The sequence below is a fragment of the Hyaloscypha bicolor genome (assembly GCF_002865645.1).
Source record: "Hyaloscypha bicolor E unplaced genomic scaffold K444scaffold_136, whole genome shotgun sequence".
In the NCBI taxonomy this organism is placed as follows: domain Eukaryota; kingdom Fungi; phylum Ascomycota; class Leotiomycetes; order Helotiales; family Hyaloscyphaceae; genus Hyaloscypha; species Hyaloscypha bicolor.
The window spans coordinates 1,235,981-1,253,606 of record NW_020194638.1 but is presented as its reverse complement, the minus strand read 5'-3'; the positions used below and the strand labels follow the sequence as shown (position 1 = coordinate 1,253,606).

The following is a 17,626-nucleotide window of genomic DNA, read 5'->3' as shown; positions in this document are numbered from 1 at the left end:
AATAGAAAAGCGAAAACCCTAGAAGCATTAGAATATTACGAATACAGAAGCCTTAAATATATCTGGATGTAGTGGTTCATTTGCAAATAAGACCTTTCACTCGTCAGTCACAGCTTGAAGACTCGGGGCTTAGAATCAGTCATGAACGATGATGATACGCCAAGCCACGGAAGTGCTCTCCCTTCGGACCGTTCCCCTTTCCGAGCTCAGACAGAGACGGACACAACACACTTCACCACTTCACCACTTCTCTCCATCAAGGCACGAAATTCGAAACGCGACGCCCCCCGCACTCTCCCCAAGTTTCCCCAAGTCTCGTCAGCAGTATCCGCCCTAACTCTATCCTCCCACTTTCAAAGTTTCCACCTCGGACAATCCTTCCGATCCTACTCTGCCGCCATGTTGGCCACTAGTCATGGTGACCACCAACTGGACTCTGCAGATTTGCCAGGGATCCACGCGGCTCGCGGATCTAAGAAGCTGCCGTTCCGCCCGCGGAATCTGCGGTCCAAACAGAACATATTGCCACTCTGACACTCGAGATGCGCAAGGGGTGGAATAGGGAAATGAGTGCGGATCGGTGGATTCTGCGTTTGAAGGGAGCTCCACGCCTACTCGAAAAGCAGAGACGTGAACTACGCGAACTATCAAGAAATTTGACTGGGGAGTTTATCCAGCGAGCGGACAATGATGCAAAACACAGCATCTGTAGAAATCTTGGCTTTCTTTCTTCGCATCTCACTTGAGGACAACTGCGATATGATCACGACGATTAACGAGGAAGGGAGACAAATCATCGAAAGCAGTCAGTCGTACTTAGTTCTTCACTGATGCTATTCGCTCGTGACAACCACCTAAAGAAACGGTAGTGGAGATCAAATTCGCTTTCCCTGTCTCTCAATATATCTCACATTGCAATCAATCTCCCATCTCGCCTTGAAATGCCTCGAAAATATTCCGTTGCTCGCAAGTAAGAAACGCCACCCAATGCAGGCACGCAACGAAAATTAGGTGTCATCTTAACCCATCGTACAGATCAGCCAAGTGTATCCATCCCACCCATCTAGATGCGCCTCATCTATCGTCTTGGTCTTTTCTCCCTTCCCCTGGAATCCGTCTCTTCCTCACTATGTCTCTTTCTTCCTCCATCCTCTCTTGTGCTGCGACTATCTCGTCGCTCTTCACCCCGCATATCGCCTCTCATCTCCCTGCTGCGTCCACTACCTCTTTCTGATCCTCGCTCTGCACCTCGCTCGGTGCCACGCTCACCATTCCATCCAGTTTCATGAGGCTCACGTGCAGCGTCTCGCTCACGGCCATCACGTCGGCTCCCATCTCTCTCTCTCTCACGGTCTCGTTCTCGTCCACTCTCTCGACCACTTTCTCTACCGCTGCCAGCATCTCGCCCAGCAATCAAATCCCGAGCTGGCGATCTGGGTGCATGCCTATCCCGCTCAGGTTCTCGACGTTCGCGATATTCGCTTCGAGAGCGATCCTCCTCGGGTGCCGTACCACGCTTGGAATCCCTCTCACGTCCAGGACTTCTCGAGCCTCTTCTGCTATGGTGGCCAGAGCGCTCTCGCCGTCCACTGCGATCTCTGTCTCGCTCTTCTGTTGGGGCAGCATTGCCTGTGATCAGATCAGCGCGTTCGGGGATGGTAGCTCTTGCAGCATCTCTAAGGGTCTCCGCTCTTGCCGGGGGCGGTCCCGGCGGAGGAGGAGGCGGAGCTGGGATCGAAGGAGATAATATTGGCGTCTCTGGTCCCATTCCAGAAGACATTCTAGCCCGATTGCGAATGTTCCGATCAGGAGCGTTTTGCTGCCCAGCTTGTTGGAGCATAGTATTGATACCAGCAAGCTGTCGTCTCCCACCTCGAGCGGCACGCTCGGTTGCAGAGGCTGGGCCAGTTGGTGCCGCTAGTCCGTTCGTTCCAAGGCCGCCTGGGCTTGGCTGCGATCCTTTGGGGCCCGACGGGGGAAATCCTGTCGCCACTGGGGGAAGAGGTGGTCTGCCACGGATGGTGCTCTGCTGTACCGCTGGTGGAGGCATGACTGGGGATTCCAATGCTTTTAGTCTATCAGGATGCATAGGAGGAGTTGCTACAGCAGGCGCTGGCATCGGCGGCGGTGGAGGCGCAACTGTAGATCCAAGGTTCTTCAAGCGGTCTGGATGGATTGGTGTTGAAGATGCAGCTACGGGTGTACTTGTTGCAGACCCTTGAGAGGCTGATATCTGATCAAATTGACCGGACGCTGAGCGTCTTGGATTGCGACTCGAGGGTCCCGTTGGTGGTTGCTTCTCGGGCGTGGGTGGACGAGGACCATCAACTCTTCTATCCTGACGTGGCGGAGGCGGATTTCGGCTTGTCCTGATATTCCTATCACGGGGACCAGAAGGAATATCTGGGGATGCCGTAGATGCTGGCGCAGGTGCCGGGTTCAAGCGACCAAAATTGGGATCCTCTTGTTGTCTGGGCATTGAGTTTAACCTTCCGTGGTTTGGATCAACTGACCTCGACGAAGACTGGGACGGTTGAAAGGCTGATCGATCGCTTGAGCTTCGTTCGTTCATTCGATCCGACGGTCTATCACTTCGAGGTCCAGCAGGTGGAGGTTGAACATCGTCAGTGCGGTTGCGTGAGGAATTGAAGATATCGGAGGCCCCATTGCGCAGCGATCGATCATCTCGTCTCGGTTCAGAGTAATCCTTTTCTGAGACATGTCTCCTCGGCGACTGAGGCCTGGACGAAACCCTATCTCGTATGTCCTCTCTACCACGTCGAGGGGAGTCGGAGCGAGCGGTATCTTTATCCCCAGATATTAGTGCCACCAGCTCTGGATTCATCGATTCTTGACTCTCAAGATTGACTGGCGGCTGCCTATCGGAGTTGTTGGGAGGACCGCGCTCAGATACTGCTCCTGATGTTCTTGGAGGAGGCATATCCCTTGAGAGTCGGCCATTTTCAGCGCCTCGCGTACTGTTGGAGGTCCTCTCGAGATTCTCCCGGGCAGATTCAGCTGTCCATCTAGGTGGTGGGTCAGGACGAGCGCGATCCCGTTCGCCCCTGGTGCTTCGATCAGACAAGCCGAATGAATCCCTTGGATTTGTATCCATTGCTCGGCGGTCGCTGCCAGAGAAGTCACGGAGTCTATCCCCAGGTCTGTCTCCTGGTCTGTCTCCCAATCTTCCTCCTGGCCTGTCCAAAGCTCTCACATCAGGCAATCGCGAGTCTCGCCCATCTCTCCGGTCTCCGTGGCGAGACGGGTGCCTGTCTAGCATGTCACGGCTCGGGAATGGCGCATCAGGCCTGGTTGGTAGATTTGGAGCGGGCCGCTCAACAAAAGAGAGCCTGGAGATTTCTGGACGGGGAGGGATGGTTGAATCTCTCGGCGGCGGAGTGGCCTTCGCTGCATTGTTTCGTTTGAAAATCTCTCTGTCTTTCAGAATATCGGACTTCTTTGATTCGATTGCTGAGCCAGGGGGCGGCGTGGATCTTGTTTCAGAGTTCGAAGTGACTGTGTTTTTAACAACTGAAGCAGAGACCGAGGTCTTTGCATCGTCGACTTCACCATCTTCGACTTCGGTCGTTGTTAATGGCTTAGGGGTAGTAGCACCACGCGAACTGCGAGATCGTTAGTTTTCATTCCGTTGGAAGTGCCCTTGAGACTAACCTGGATCGTGATTGGGGCTTGAATTCCGGAGCAGTGGGTTTCAACGCGGATTTTGAAGCTGGGGTACTGATGCGAGGGTTTGCTCCTGGAGCGTTACCGTTCGTTTGGGCCTTGTCAGTCTAAAAGCTTGTTAGTTGGGAATTTTCTTTGGGATCAACAAGACCTACCACTGTAATATGCCCAAACGCTTGTACCATAATCCAACTCTTCGACCTCTTCTTCAATCCAACTAGCACGGCATTGCCGGTCAGAGAAAGATCCTCTCTGACGCCCTTTTCCCGCTTCGCTATACCCTCAAGCTGCTTGATGAAGTGGTTCCCCATGAAATCAATGGATGGGTACACTTCAAGGACTGACTTCAATATGGTAATTGCATTCCGGATATGCATCCACTCCACTCCTTCTAAGCAAAGCCGAATAGCTGTGTACATTTGCTGATGCCAGGTAAAGTGGAACCATTTGAAGCCCTTGGTGCCATCGTAGCTAACGAGGGATTTGGGCTTCCCTTCCTCATCCAACATTTTTGCGAAACCTGGTAAATTCGCAGATGCGCCCCAAGCTTCCTTTTCGTATAGAGTAGCGTTGTTGTGCCAGCGGTCAAGGTCAGCCAGAACGAGACGGAGAAATCGGCCCAAGTTTTCGGCCTCACGGATAGTACAAGTGAAGATGATTGATCGCAAGCGGTTGGCTCGGAAGAGATGGCCGTAGAACGAAAGAAGCCGGAAGTGGGGTACTCCGTTGTCGTGTAGAAATTTGACCATCTTGAAACAGAAATCTGCATCGCTCGGGGAGAGCAAGATGCGGGGGATCAAACATTTTTCGAGTATCGCATCGCTCACATCTTCAGCTTTAAATGGCTTAAACCAGTCAGCCTTGTGTCTCAGAAGACGAGCTTTGGTTCTGCCGAATCCTCCAACAAATTTTCCAAATTCGCCCATCAAAGCATCTCGAGTCTGGCTGAGAGCCTCCTTTCTGCTCTCCTTGATTGACATCCCAGCTCGCGTCATGTCCGTTCTGTCTTTCATGACCAGAGACTGCTCATTCAGGAGGCGTGAGATTTCAGTGTCATAGCTCGAACTAGGGATAGACAAATCACCCAATGTGGCAGTCCAGAAGGTGACATAGAAATCTGCACTGATGTAGTTGAAAGCTTCCTTTGGGAGAGCATCCTTAACACCAGTGATTATGGGTTCGAGAATCTCTTCGAATGGGTCCGTAGATGAGGGAGTCAGTGGAGGACTCTGGCTTTTCAAATCTGTCATCGGCGTGTCCTCTTTGACCTCAGCACAGCCGTTGATTACCGCGGGTTGGGAAGCGCTCTCATCGCCGCTTGCCTGAGCTGTGTTGTCCCCACCGTCCATGCCAACATCACCATCAGCATCAACGATAACCGGAGCGGTTCCCGTCGATGCCGCGAGACTCTTTACGGCACCATTTGGCGAGGGCGGTGTGACTTTCGAGATGCGATGGGCTAGACTTGCTCGACCAACCATGAATGCGAGGGCCGGAGCGAGGCCGAAGTCTGCGATAAGCTCCGGTATGCCAGGAACATGTTTGTCAAAGTCTTCAATGGTCAAATTGCTACGGAGAAGATCGAGATACTGAGTCAAGGTTGATTGCGTATCATCGATCATAGTGGCCAGCATCTTGATGTGTGCGTCTTCATCCGAAATCCGGTAAATGGCGGATTGGCGGAACTGTGCAATAGAAATGAGAAGTTCACCAGCGAGATTTGTCTCCACTAGAGCTCTCATAAGCCGATCGCCAGTTCTTATAGATTCAAAACGTCTGTCCTTCAAACCGATGAGCGTTTGCTTCCTCAGAACTGGGCCGCCAGACATCGCAAGAAGCTCTTTGTCGCTGAAGTCCGTGTCTGGAACGATACCGGCCATCTCTGATATCAGCTCTTTTAAGATGACTAGATCGGTAGAATTGCCGCGATAAAGTTGATCGTTGACGTATTGGATAATTGGTGCCAGGTCCATGATTCGATAACGCTTGAAGACTTCTCCCGTGAATTTTGAAAGTGCCAGAAGCCATCGACTTGGTAGGAGAGCAAACTCGGCATTGTTGCGACTTCTCTTATGTCCACCAAGTGCGTTCATTAGAGACCAAACGAGGACGTCGTAGCCAAGGTCCGAAAAGTATTTCGCACATTCAACGACCACTTTCGTTAAATTATTATAAGATTCGATTTGGGTCAAGGCAACCTTGAACACAATGCCAGGGTTAGCGGTAGCCGTTTTGGACAGAGTTCGAGCCATCGTTTGGGCGTTGATCCCGCTGATACGCTTCATAGTACTTAGTGTTTCAAGTCTTGCTCGCTCAAAGGCAATCTTCATTGCCGGTAACTGCGGCGTGACCCTCCCCTCGAACCAGTCTGCGTAGATGGCGTATCTCGTAGATATTGGGTAGAACTTCAGCATACTGTATATCTCATTGACGACCTCCGTGTTGGCTTTGTTGAGACTGAGACTAGGGACTAAGAGTCGTTTCAACAGATCTTGCCATCTGTCAAGATTGCTTTGCGACCGATCCTCCGCGAGACTTTTCGTGCCAATTCTCGCAAGCCTTGACAGTAACTGGGCGTCCTTGCCAATGCTAACACCGGAGATGTTGAGGAGAGTATCGCAAAGAGTGAAGATATCATCGACGTTTTGACACACAGGGATATTGTCCGCCCATTCATCCCAGTAGAATCGATAAGACAGGTTGTCGTTTGTGTCGTATTTATCGGGAAACGGCCAACGTAGCTGCTTGCGAGTTTGCAATTGAGTGAGTCGAACTTGACCCTTTGGCACACCATTTTGATCGGGGTCCGGTATCTTCTTGGTCGGGCATTCTGCATCCTGTATCGCCGTGGGTCGACTCGCGGCGTATACATCCTTTATCGAGTGGTTGAGGATGCGGTTGACCAAATCAAGAAGTTCGGGATGCGCCTCAGTCAGCGCGGGAAAGCGTCCAAGGATGAACAGCGACTCTGGGATTGCACCAATAGTTAAGAGACAGGTCAAAAGTAGAACCTTCTGGTCAGTAGGCTCCCCTAGCTGATCCTTCTCTTCGCCATCTGGAGCAGGTTTCGAGGCTGGATCAGGCTTAGCTGCAGTTTCCCGAATTCTACCATTGTTTGGTAAGGTATCATCTGGGAGTGCTCCAGCCATTGTCAAAGCATTTGCTGCACCACCACCAGGTCGATTCAGTCTCTCCTTTTCCGCTAATTCTGCCTTTCTTTTCTCCATCTGAGCCGGCATGTCCTCATCGGTAGGCCAAATATGTGGGTATACGTCTCGGAGGGAGATGAAGCCAATCTTGATCAATAATGCTGTGAGATACATGAGGTTTGCCGGGAAAGGATCGTCTTTGTCCCGTACGTCGGAAGCGTAGAAGCGTAACTTGAAACCGAGTAGTTGAGCCGCTACACGGTTCCCAGAAGGTGGGAATGTACCAGTCTCCTTGATCCATCGGCGGTCCACGTCAAGCTCCACACTTTCTCCTTCAGCCCCTAATATTCGGGACTTGGTTTCCTCATCAACGATCTGTCTCCCTCCAAGCTCAAAAAAGGCATCAAGTCCAATCTCTCGAGCTCGTGGCCAGAACCGGATATCTCTCTTTTCTCTCTGCTGTCTTGCAAGCTCGTCCTCTTCTTCCGTTGGCGTCCAACCAGGGGAGCTGGGGAGTGCCCATGTTGGCAAGCCTGCGGATGCGACGACCAGATCTCCATCCCCAATTCTTGGCCACCAGGAGCTGACGCGCAGGAGTTTGATGAAGAATCGATAGTGCTTGATGAGAACTGCTGCAAAAACGTCGAGTGTGATATCGAGGACTCTTCCTACATCCAAGTCGAATGTGCCTATCAAGCCTTTCACCCTCTCGAATGTGTCCTCGACCACCTCGGCAGACGGTGGCTCGCTCCCGCTTGTTGTGAAGAGTTCAGTGACGAGTTTCGAGTATCCTTCTGTTTCTTCCCGTAATAGATTGTAGTTCGCTTGTCGGTATAGGAGATTTGTTGCTTGTCGTACGCCAACACGATTGAAAGTGTCTCGAGTTAGGCCTATGTCTTGAAGCAGTCGACCATCAAGCACCTGGCGCATGATCATCGGCGAGATTCCGGTAGAGGCAATGAATGGTCGAAGACTTGGGCTGGTTGGAGTGTTTTGGGGATGATCTGCCTCAACTATCATTGAAAGTGTATCCAGGAAGAATGTTGAGGGGTCAAAAATAACGGAGGTGTTTTCTGCGGGTATTGTATCTGGTCCGAGGATATCCTTCACACAACTGCCAGCATCCGTAGGATCTAACTTCTCATCTAGAGTTTTGCGTATCAATTCCTGGAAGACCGACGCCAGATCCATAGGATCTTCGTCCTGTCGTGCCTGCATGCCTAGTTGGACCACCTCTTGCCGACCAGTGGTATCCCAGGAGGCCATTCGTTCCTCAGTGAGAAACATATAGTCGAATGGCGCCGGATCTGGTTTGGGAATAGGGCTGTGAAGGTCTGTGGAAGGTGTCGCAATTTGCGTCGCGCTTGAAGGTCGCGGTGCTGGAGGAGACATTGGTCCTGGTGTTGATCTGACAGTTGGGTTTATATTGAGCTTGTTAGGATTGTCGCGTGAATCATTCCTACGCCCTCCCCGTCCGCCAAGTCCCCCTTGTCCTCCGCGACTTGATCGTCTGCCTCCATCTCTCATGTCCTGGCCTCTATCGTGCTGGCCAAGGTTCGTATTCTGCGGTCGATGTGGGGAAGGTCGGTTCTCTCCTGCATCGACTGAGGTTCTCTCATTCCTCTTCCTCTTCGCAGGCGCCATCTCCGCCTCGATCCCGATTCCTCTCAATCTCTGCACATGTGTAAGGAACGGGAGCTTCAAGACTTTTGAAGCTGACAGAAATGGCGTTCAGGAATGAGCGGAAATTTTGGAAGTGCTGTTTCGGATGAAGAGGGTCATCAAGTGTAGATGATCTTCAGGGATGGACTTGCGTAATGATTGTGGGGAAATCCGAGGTGTATGTTTTGGCAATAGCTTCAAAATTCACCATCTCGCGGCGCGGCAGGTGAGCAGGTGTTGGTGCTCACCTGCGCTAGGGCTGTTTATGGTTAGCTCTTTCCTCAGCCTCATTTTTCAGCCACTCAAGTTACTTTTTCAACGAACGGGAAAAGTGGATAAAGCCCGCGAATCTGACTGGACGCTGGTGACGACTTCGCGAGTCAACTGCGAGCTCACCGTAACCCTTTACTGGCCTCGAAATAAATCTGACCATCCTTTCCGAACATTTGCTTCTTCAGCTTCGAACCAAAATGGCCGGCACTCCTCCACTTAACGTGCCAGCAACCGTACCCGCACATAAATATGGTCAGTCAGCTCCTTCAGAACTCCGACAACCCTCCAACTGTAACGATGACTGAATACGTCCAAGAAAGAACGCAGCAGCAACCTGAGAACCCATTTGCCTCCTTAATCCCCGATCAGGCCATCGCCATCATTCCGTCCTTCACGTTGGAATCAGGTGTCACCTTGCACAATGTGCCCCTGGCATACAGCACACGAGGAAAACTTTCTCCAACCCGAGACAATGCTATGGTTATATGCCACGCCTTGACAGGCAGTGCAGATGTTGGTGACTGGTGGGGTCCTCTGCTAGGGGGCCCTGGGAGAGCATTCGATATCTCGAGGTTTTTCGTTATTTGCATGAACAGTCTGGGAAGTCCGTATGGTAGTGCCAGTCCTGTCACATGCAAAGATGGAGATCCACAGAAGGAAAGATATGGACCAGAATTCCCTCTCACCACGATCCGGGATGATGTGAAGTATGTTCTCTGTTCTGTTTGCTGAATGCGAGCTGATTGTTTCAGTCTCCACAAAGTTTTGCTGGATGATTTAGGGGTCCGACAAATAGCGGTCGCCATAGGAGGTTCGATGGGAGGAATGCTAGTTCTGGAATGGGCATACTTTGGGCAAGATTACGTTCGATCGATTGTTCCGATCGCAACTTCGAGTCGGCACAGTGCATGGGGGATTAGCTGGGGCGAAGCACAAAGACAAAGCATCTACGCGGACCCCAAATATGACGATGGATATTATCCCTTTTCGGACCCTCCTTCTGCGGGCCTCGGCGCGGCACGCATGTCAGCTTTGCTCACATACCGGAGTCGAAACTCGTTCGAAGCTCGATTCGGACGAAACACTCCAGATGCGTCAAAGAAGCAAACAACCAGCGAGGCTCAGCACCCAGCAGATGTACACTTAGCAATCCATAATGATGGTCATCGTGCAACCCGCTCGCCATTATCAGGGCCACGAAGTTCTGCAAACCTCCATACTGCCCAGACAAACGGGAACTCCAACGGGGACTCCAGCTCTGTCGATTTTACAGATCCTCAGTTTCATTATGCCACTGTGGGCACGCCGTTGAGCCCCCAGAGAACGACGTCGACCTATTTCTCAGCACAATCATACCTTCGCTACCAAGGCCAGAAGTTCGTTAAGCGCTTCGATGGCAACTGTTATATTGCCATTACTCGCAAATTGGACACTCATGATGTCTCCCGATATCGAGCGTCCCCCGATTCCGAAAATCCAATTGCGGATGCTCTTGCGCAAATCGAGCAACCAACCTTAATCCTTGGCATCGAAAGCGACGGACTATTTACCTTTGACGAGCAAAAAGAATTGGCCAGTTACATACCCAACGCACGATTGCGAAAGATAGACTCTCCAGAAGGACATGATGCATTCTTACTTCAATTCGAGCAAGTCAACCAACACATCTTAGACTTTCTGCGAGAGGTCTTACCTGATATTATGGAGGCTCCTGGAAATACAGATGTTGCTGCTGAGGATGGAGTGGGTGCTGTAACGAAGAATAGCACGTTTGGTGAAGCGGAGGTTGAGGATATGACCGCATGGTAGTTATGTTCATACGTTGAAATACCCATTTTCGATGAAGTTATCATAAATCATCTCTCTTTAGTCTTTGTTGTGTGATTTGAATCATTAAGGAGCTATAACTTGTTCAAGTGATGAGGCCCTGACGCCTCGCCTGCAAAAGCGAAATGACAACAACTTTCACAGTTCCACCCATCGAGATGGACATTCACTTCTTGATAGCACGGTTTTAGCACAAGAATTCTTAGCGATGAGCGCCTTTCATCTTTCCTTTTCAACCCTTCCTCCCGCTCAACCTCTTCCTTTCAGCAATCTCAACACCTTGAGCTCGATCTCCTCGATCGCAGCCGCACCACGCAGCTTGTACTGGATGAAGACAACACTTCCAATCACCGCTTCTTCCTCTCTCATCTGGCGATATACAGACGAACCTTTCGGCCAACCTTTTCCCACGAGATTTACAATCGTACTTCACATTTCCCATACACGCGTCTTCTGTTCACGATGTGTACCTTTACAACATCCCACCACTCATCCTGTAACTGCGTGGTCTCCCGCACCACTACTCCGTGCCCCGAGGCTTCCGAGCTTGCAGGCCCGGGGGCGTACCGCGGATCTATCTGTCCTGCTTTTGAGCATGTTAAGGTCGTCCTCGACGAAGGTGAGGCGAAATGTTACAAGCATCGCGACGGAGAGCCTGCAGCCCAAATGATGGGTGGAATGCCGGAGAGGAAGGGAAGTGTTGGTGAGGCTGGAGCTGGACTTGGATCCGATGTTATGGGTCGAAGTTTGGAGAGGAAGGGTAGCCAAGATGAGACTGGGGCTGGACTTGCTTTCTCCGTTCGCCCGGAGAAGAAGAGAAGCCAAGGTGAGGTTGGACTTGTACTCGGTAGGAAGGGAAGCAGGGCTGTCCGGGTCAAAGCCGGCAAGGTCAGGGAAATGGTGAGGAAGTTTGATGGAGCTGCTGTTCAAGAGGAGCCAGCGAGCGAGATCAATACTACTACGAAGGGAGCCCACATGGATAGCAAAAGGAAGGAGATTGAGGGCAAGATGAATGAGATGAAAGCCAAGGATGGCATGGCGACGAAGATTAACAGAACTTCTGGACCAAGACACTCAAGTACGAAGGTCAGAGGAACTCCTAGCCAAGATGAGGAACGCAAGAAGACATATGAAGGCATTCTGCAGGCATACAGCAGTTGGGAGATTAAGAGAGCTTCAGGACCAAGGGATGGCGATGCGGCAAGCGTTCAATCTCTGACCGATTCTGAATTCGACGAGATCTTCGGCTTCAAGGACATGACTCAAAGCACCAACGAATTTCTTGACCACTACTCCGTCGCTCTTCATTCGATCTCACCTCTTGACCAAGATACAGCCGAAGGAGAGGATTCTTGCATCGCTGACATCGCCAATCTGTTCATCGAGTTCCTCGCTCCCAACTCCGCCGTTGCTGAGACCATCTTACCTCTCGCTCAAGTCAACACCACAACCGAGCTCGATCAAATTCCCACCCAAGAAGAGTTCCCCATTCATGGCCCCCGCGTCTCACCCATCGCTGGAGAAGATTCCTACCTTGCCGGCCTCGCCGACCTCACCGACTTGGTCATCGAGGCTCCCTCTCATAATCCCACTATTCCTGAAACCAACTCAACTCTCACCCAAGCCTCCACCACAATCGAGCTCGATGAAGATAAAATCCCAGTCCAGGGAGATTTCCAAATCAAGGCCCCCCGGCTCTCAACTCTCGTACGCCAATACTCTGGCCTCGTCGCCCCCACAGGCGAACTCGACGAGCCCTCATTCCTAGAAGCCAACTTTAACCCAATGTCCCGGTTCTCAACCGTTGTACGGCAATATTCCGACCTGGTCTCCCCAATAACCGATCTTGACAACGCTATCCACGCAGCAAACAACTACTCCGCTTCCTCCCCCTCAACCGCCTCATCCCCCAGCCAATCACCAGACCCCGTTACCCCTTCCCACGAACACCTTGCCTATCTGGACTCACCATCCACTACACCGCTCCTCCTCCAAATCCCCACGCATATCGGCCACAAAGCCAAGCTCTCCAATGCCTCATCGAGTTACCCCGACGACGAAGCTGCTCCCTGTAAATATCGGGGCAGCCATTACCGCTTTTCTAACTACGACAACAACTCATCTGAAGATATTCCTCCCCCTGGATGCCACCCCCACCATAAATCCAAGCACTCTTACGCCTCGTCGACCTACTCTGACAACCCCGAGAACAATAATGATCCGCCCCTCCTAAAATACCACCACCATACTAACCAAACTGATTCCGGCTTCTCCTCGTCCTTTGACTCTGACCCGTTTTACATTAGTACCTTCAACGCAACATCCCCACCAGCATTGACGCCGCAGACTTCGTTCGGTGATGATTTCAATGGCCAAGAAACTGCAACCACCTCTACACCAAATACGTTCACGCCACAAACCTCGTTCGGTACCGACGGGTCGAACGACGCATATCAAGAGTGGGAGTGGGAGGATGAAGAAGTGGAAGACGAAAACGGAGAAAACGACGGCCGGCAGAGTTTGATCAAAGACTATATTCCAATCGATGGGACGGTTTGGAACTGGGATGGCAGCCGCTGGGTTGGACAACGGGAGGACGGTAGCTTTCTTTTTTAGGGTGAAGCATGGAGAGAGTTTGCATTTTGAGTGTAGAAGAAAGTGAAAGTGGAAAGAAGATGTGGAGGTGTGTCTTCTATGGACCTTTGTGTGTAGAAGGAAGCTGGATAGTTGATTTGGGGATGTAACCTTTTATACACGATGAATATTCTGTTCACTAGTCGGAGCGAGAAGATGACGGAAACAGAGGAGAGAGTTGAGTGGATTTGTTCAGTAGAACCGAATGGAACAGTTTTCGTGAAATGCCAGCTCTTTGCAAATGACGGTGCAGCGGTAGCGAGCTTACGTTGAGGAGGTAAGGACTTTTCATTATTCATTATCCGTTGGCTCTGGTGTGTTTCCGCTGCCGTTTCTGGTATTTCAATGCTCCAACTCTGATTTCAACTCTAATTTTCAATGCTCCTCACTTGCACCAACCCTTCGCCAACAATAATGCACAACCCTGAATAGCATAGAAGCGATTAAAACCTCTTCTTTCCAATGCCAGAACAATGCTCATTCAATAGATACCAGGAACAATAACCCACCGAACCCTCTTACAATACTCCTCCCATCCCTTTCCATACTTCTTCGAGCACCTTTCCTCATCCCTCCAGCAGCGATGAATAAGCAGAATGGTCATGAAAATCGCGTAGGTCCAAGGTAGCAAATGCGTGAATCCACAAGTAGCACACATCGAGTATGACAATATGAGATCGCCGAGGTAATTCACATGTCTCGCCAAGCCCCACCAGCCAGAGAACAAGAGCAGGGAGTCGTGCTCCAATCCATCGTTGGTCTGATACTTGACACGGAGGACCTTGGCCGGGGCCCCCCAGAGGTTACAGATCCCTTTCGTTCTGCGAACTAGGTCTTTTTGGTGGTTGACGGAGCGGAAGAGGATATAACCGCCGATTCCTGTGATAAGGATTGCTGCTGCTTGGAAGTTCGACCATAGGATTGGATTTCTGGCGAGGTACTGGGTTTGAAGGGTGTAGACAGCCGGGAGCCAGACAAGGGATCCCCATGCGAGATAGAATCCGAAGTGATCATGGCAAATATCGATGGTCCGAAGATACCAATCTTCGTTGATGAAAAAGTCTACCACATATATGGTATGAAGAATGGTAGAGACCAAGATTGATTTGGTGATGTACCCATGGGTTTGGTATTGATAGGCAATGAATGAGAAGTCGCTGGCGGCGAATTAGTATAATTTTCGGATCATTTCAAATTTTCCACCTGCTCAGGGAGGAATTTGAAAGAGAGTTACACGTGACATCAAATTTGAAATGCTCACATCAGAGTCCACTACAACGAATTAGCAAGATATTTCTTTGGAGGCAGAGAGCCGGGAGTATGGGGATAAAGAAATAGTTGGATACCGCAACAATGCCAGGGCGGCCGTTTGTGAATAATTTGAAATCAAAATATTTCCCAATCCTAGGATTAAGCTCAATTCCCATGTACACGTCGTACATGATAGAACCTGTCACATGTCAGCATTTCATAACTCTCCTCATCTCTGGAACACCCACCACTGAACTTTCGATCCTTCTCGTGAGTTGGACTTAGATGAGCTTTTGCATAAGCCAATCCCGTGAGGAGAAACCCAGCTATGTTTGCCGTGACGAGAAGTGCCTCCCAGTGCCTTGCAAGAATCGCTGGATCAAGAAAACCAAAGATAGACAGTGTGAGGAACAGAACATGAGTGATGATCCAAGCCAGCAAACCATTCGTCCGGTATTTGAGGAGATTCCCGGCCGGAGTCAATTGTCCAGTGCTCAATTTGCTGGGAAGGAATTGATAGAGAGCCACCTGGAGCAATATCCAAACTCCATATCCAAGCGTCACTTTGAAATCCGGCCTTGGAGCGTATAGCAGGAAGAAATTGGCTGGGCCGAAGTCCAATAAGGCGTTGTACGCTGCACTTAACGAGCCATAAAAGGAAGAAAGGGCAACCCGTAAGAAAATGACGAGACAAGGACATAATAGCATGATGGCCGCACAGCCCAATGCATGTAACCAGGAGCCATGATGGTGTCGCCGACCCCAGGAGATACTTGAATCGCGAGTCTGTGAAAAAGATGCAAGCCGTGGTCGTTTTACTGAGCCATTGGGTTTGTCTGCTAATTGGGGTGTGTCGGTTGCGCCGTGACGCGAAGGGAGGATGATCCCCTCCATTCTTGTTGATAAGAATGGGATACCCAAATGTCCTGGGGAAGTGATTGACTTTAAAGAAAACTGAGAAGGCAATTGACAAATGGAAGAAGTCTGTCTCATGCTAGTTCTTGATCGCGCTACTACAACAGGAAGGGACGAGGCGCGAGGGTCGAGTGGTGACGAAGCTGACCATTACTTATCGTGGCTTCCCTCGTAGACGTAGTTATTGTAATTGAGAATGACAAAAAGGTAGGAGGGCGCAGGTCTTACATGGACAGCGTGATCAAGCCCGAATCTGCACAAGGGGTAAGGCAACTTTAGAATGGTTCCAGTCAAGGCCGATATTAGGCAGGATTCCAATCAGAGATCTCGCGTCGATCATCCCTTCCACAGGTGTGTTCCATCAAGCCACACCTTGCCTTTTGGATTCGACTTCTAAAGGGCCAGTATGGCCGCGCCCAGTCCAAGCATTGGCCCCAGTTCGGAGATTCATCCTCCCGGAAGCTCTGCTGGGTCGATGTCGCGTTGCCTTGTAATGTCATGAAATTGTAACGAGAGAGGCGTGTCCCTTTACCGCAGCGTTCCTTTCTGCATACTGTATGCTCACAGCCGGGCTTATCAATCCAGGAGCATTTGGAAATAAGCCACAAATCGAACTGGGCGTCATGGCGCAGCAATACAATACGTGGTCACCATGAGCGATAACTTGCGCGACACACGGATGTCATCGCAGAGTGCTGATGCCTCGAGCCATTAACGGATTCGGTCGAGACAGAAACACGTGGCATACTTCGAAGTACGCGGCACGCCCAGTTTACCGGTACCCGCGCAGCGCAGCACCTTCAAAGACGGCCGACGAAGCAAGCAGCGACCTCGTGATTGGATACGAAAGTGCCCTTCGAGGAACTCGTTGTGGTCTCGCAAAGAAGGTGTTTATCTCGGTCCACCTACATGTTGGGATGCTGGGAAGGAAGAGATGAAATGGTTGAAGTAGTGAAGTTGGAGGCGGAACCTTGAAGTCAGATCAGCCAGGCCTTGGCTGCGCAGAGGGAGCCGGATGTTGGCTTCGGCTCGGACACCCTTGTTCGGCCCGGCACCACCAGTATCAATATCTCGAGTATCGACCTCAAGCTGCGAGAGAGCACGATGTACACGACAAGCAGATGCAGTGCAGCGGCCGAAAAGGCGGAAATTCGAGGTCAAAGTGAACAGCGGCCGTCCTCGAAGCCAAAAACCATGTCAGCCATGTCCAAGTCTGGAGGCCTTCCGTGATTCCCTTCCGGATTTCAAGTCCTCCAAATCTGAGTTTCCCATGTTGCAAAATAAGAACCATCGAGATGGGGTTCTGGTCCTATCAACAAACTCTCGCATCCAATCTGGGCATATCGTGGAGAGATGCATACCTGCATCAGGAGAGCTCTGAAGCGGCTTAATGCGGATGGTAACCCTCGTGCATGGTTTGGAAGATCATCCTCGTGCAGCGGGTGTTTCAATGAGCGTTTCTTAGAATGTCCCGAGTCCGAACCAGTCTATTAATATCTTCTGGTGACTGGCCACTTGGAAGCACGAGTGTCTTGCTAGATGTTCGGGGTACATTCACTGCCGGGGAGCGTCTTCGTCGAGTATGTGCACTTTTGTTTAATTCACAGGTTTAAATGCAATTATTTCTGTTCTCTTCGTTTTTCTGTGTCTCATTATTCTTTCTTACTAGTCAACGGTCCAGTGACCGAAATATCTCCACAAATCGAGAGCCTGCCACTCGAGAAGTCGGGCTATAAATGCTCGGCCGAGGGCCAGTGGTCTCTCTAAAACCTATAATCTACACATACGGAACTCAACTAGACCCAAGGTACAGCACAAATGATGCAAACAGGTAACCACAGGACACCTTACATACCAAAACAGACACCAAGCCTTTCATCCTACCAACAGAAAAGTATACCACGGACGGAAATAAATACGGCTGGTGATGCTGCGCATGTGGCGGATACAACAGATCAGGTACGTCCTGCAGCTGCGGGTACTACAAATGTTCCAGCTGTGACGGTGGTTAGTATCATGCTGGGCTTCGATATGTAAGCTCAGGTCTTAGACCTCAGGCAGGAAGCGCGCATTGAGCTAGGGTGGGAGGGAGGATAGTGGAATCAGTATACCTACAGAGAATGGCCATTCTATTCAATATCATCATTTGTTCAGTCATAAATGTGGAATTTGTTCCAAAATACCTCGGAGCTTGCTGGAAAAGTACATTCACGAGCCCCGTTTCACTACCC

At 50.7% G+C, this 17,626-nt stretch overlaps 4 protein-coding genes across 4 annotated transcripts; 2 read left to right on the top strand and 2 right to left on the bottom strand.

The window, feature by feature from the left end:
- Positions 1 to 801: 801 nt before the first annotated feature.
- Positions 802 to 8,671, bottom strand: K444DRAFT_570722 (uncharacterized protein). The gene is made up of 3 exons (XM_024877278.1): positions 3,840 to 8,671; positions 3,673 to 3,791; positions 802 to 3,623 (listed from the first exon to the last, which is right to left on the bottom strand). The coding sequence occupies exons 1-3, from the start codon at positions 8,475 to 8,477 to the stop codon at positions 1,079 to 1,081; spliced, it is 7,302 nt and encodes a 2,433-aa protein (XP_024731023.1). The 5' UTR covers positions 8,478 to 8,671; the 3' UTR covers positions 802 to 1,078.
- A 394-nt stretch (positions 8,672 to 9,065) lies between these two features.
- Positions 9,066 to 10,577, top strand: K444DRAFT_540311 (homoserine o-acetyltransferas-like protein; the record flags this gene model as incomplete). Its single annotated transcript, XM_024875702.1, has 2 exons — positions 9,066 to 9,475; positions 9,521 to 10,577. The coding sequence occupies 2 exons, from the start codon at positions 9,066 to 9,068 to the stop codon at positions 10,575 to 10,577; spliced, it is 1,467 nt and encodes a 488-aa protein (XP_024731022.1).
- K444DRAFT_135961 (uncharacterized protein) lies at positions 10,244 to 13,290 on the top strand. Its single transcript, XM_024870505.1, has 2 exons — positions 10,244 to 10,573; positions 10,863 to 13,290. Exons 1-2 carry the CDS (start codon positions 10,571 to 10,573, stop codon positions 13,209 to 13,211), a joined length of 2,352 nt encoding a protein of 783 aa, XP_024731021.1. The 5' UTR covers positions 10,244 to 10,570; the 3' UTR covers positions 13,212 to 13,290.
- A 420-nt stretch (positions 13,291 to 13,710) lies between these two features.
- On the bottom strand, positions 13,711 to 15,188 carry K444DRAFT_540543 (ERG4/ERG24 ergosterol biosynthesis protein; the record flags this gene model as incomplete). Its single annotated transcript, XM_024875721.1, has 4 exons — positions 13,711 to 14,386; positions 14,491 to 14,501; positions 14,576 to 14,679; positions 14,729 to 15,188. The coding sequence occupies 4 exons, from the start codon at positions 15,186 to 15,188 to the stop codon at positions 13,711 to 13,713; spliced, it is 1,251 nt and encodes a 416-aa protein (XP_024731020.1).
- Positions 15,189 to 17,626: the final 2,438 nt, after the last annotated feature.

Coding starts and splice junctions, on each gene's coding strand:
- K444DRAFT_570722 (XM_024877278.1), bottom strand. CDS start 8,477: ATGGCGCCTGCGAAGAGGAAGAGGAATGAGAGAACCTCAGTCGATGCA. Junction 3,792..3,839: donor CGTTTGGGCATATTACAGTG/GTAGGTCTTGTT, acceptor ACAAGCTTTTAG/ACTGACAAGGCCCAAACGAA. Junction 3,624..3,672: donor AAGCCCCAATCACGATCCAG/GTTAGTCTCAAG, acceptor ACGATCTCGCAG/TTCGCGTGGTGCTACTACCC.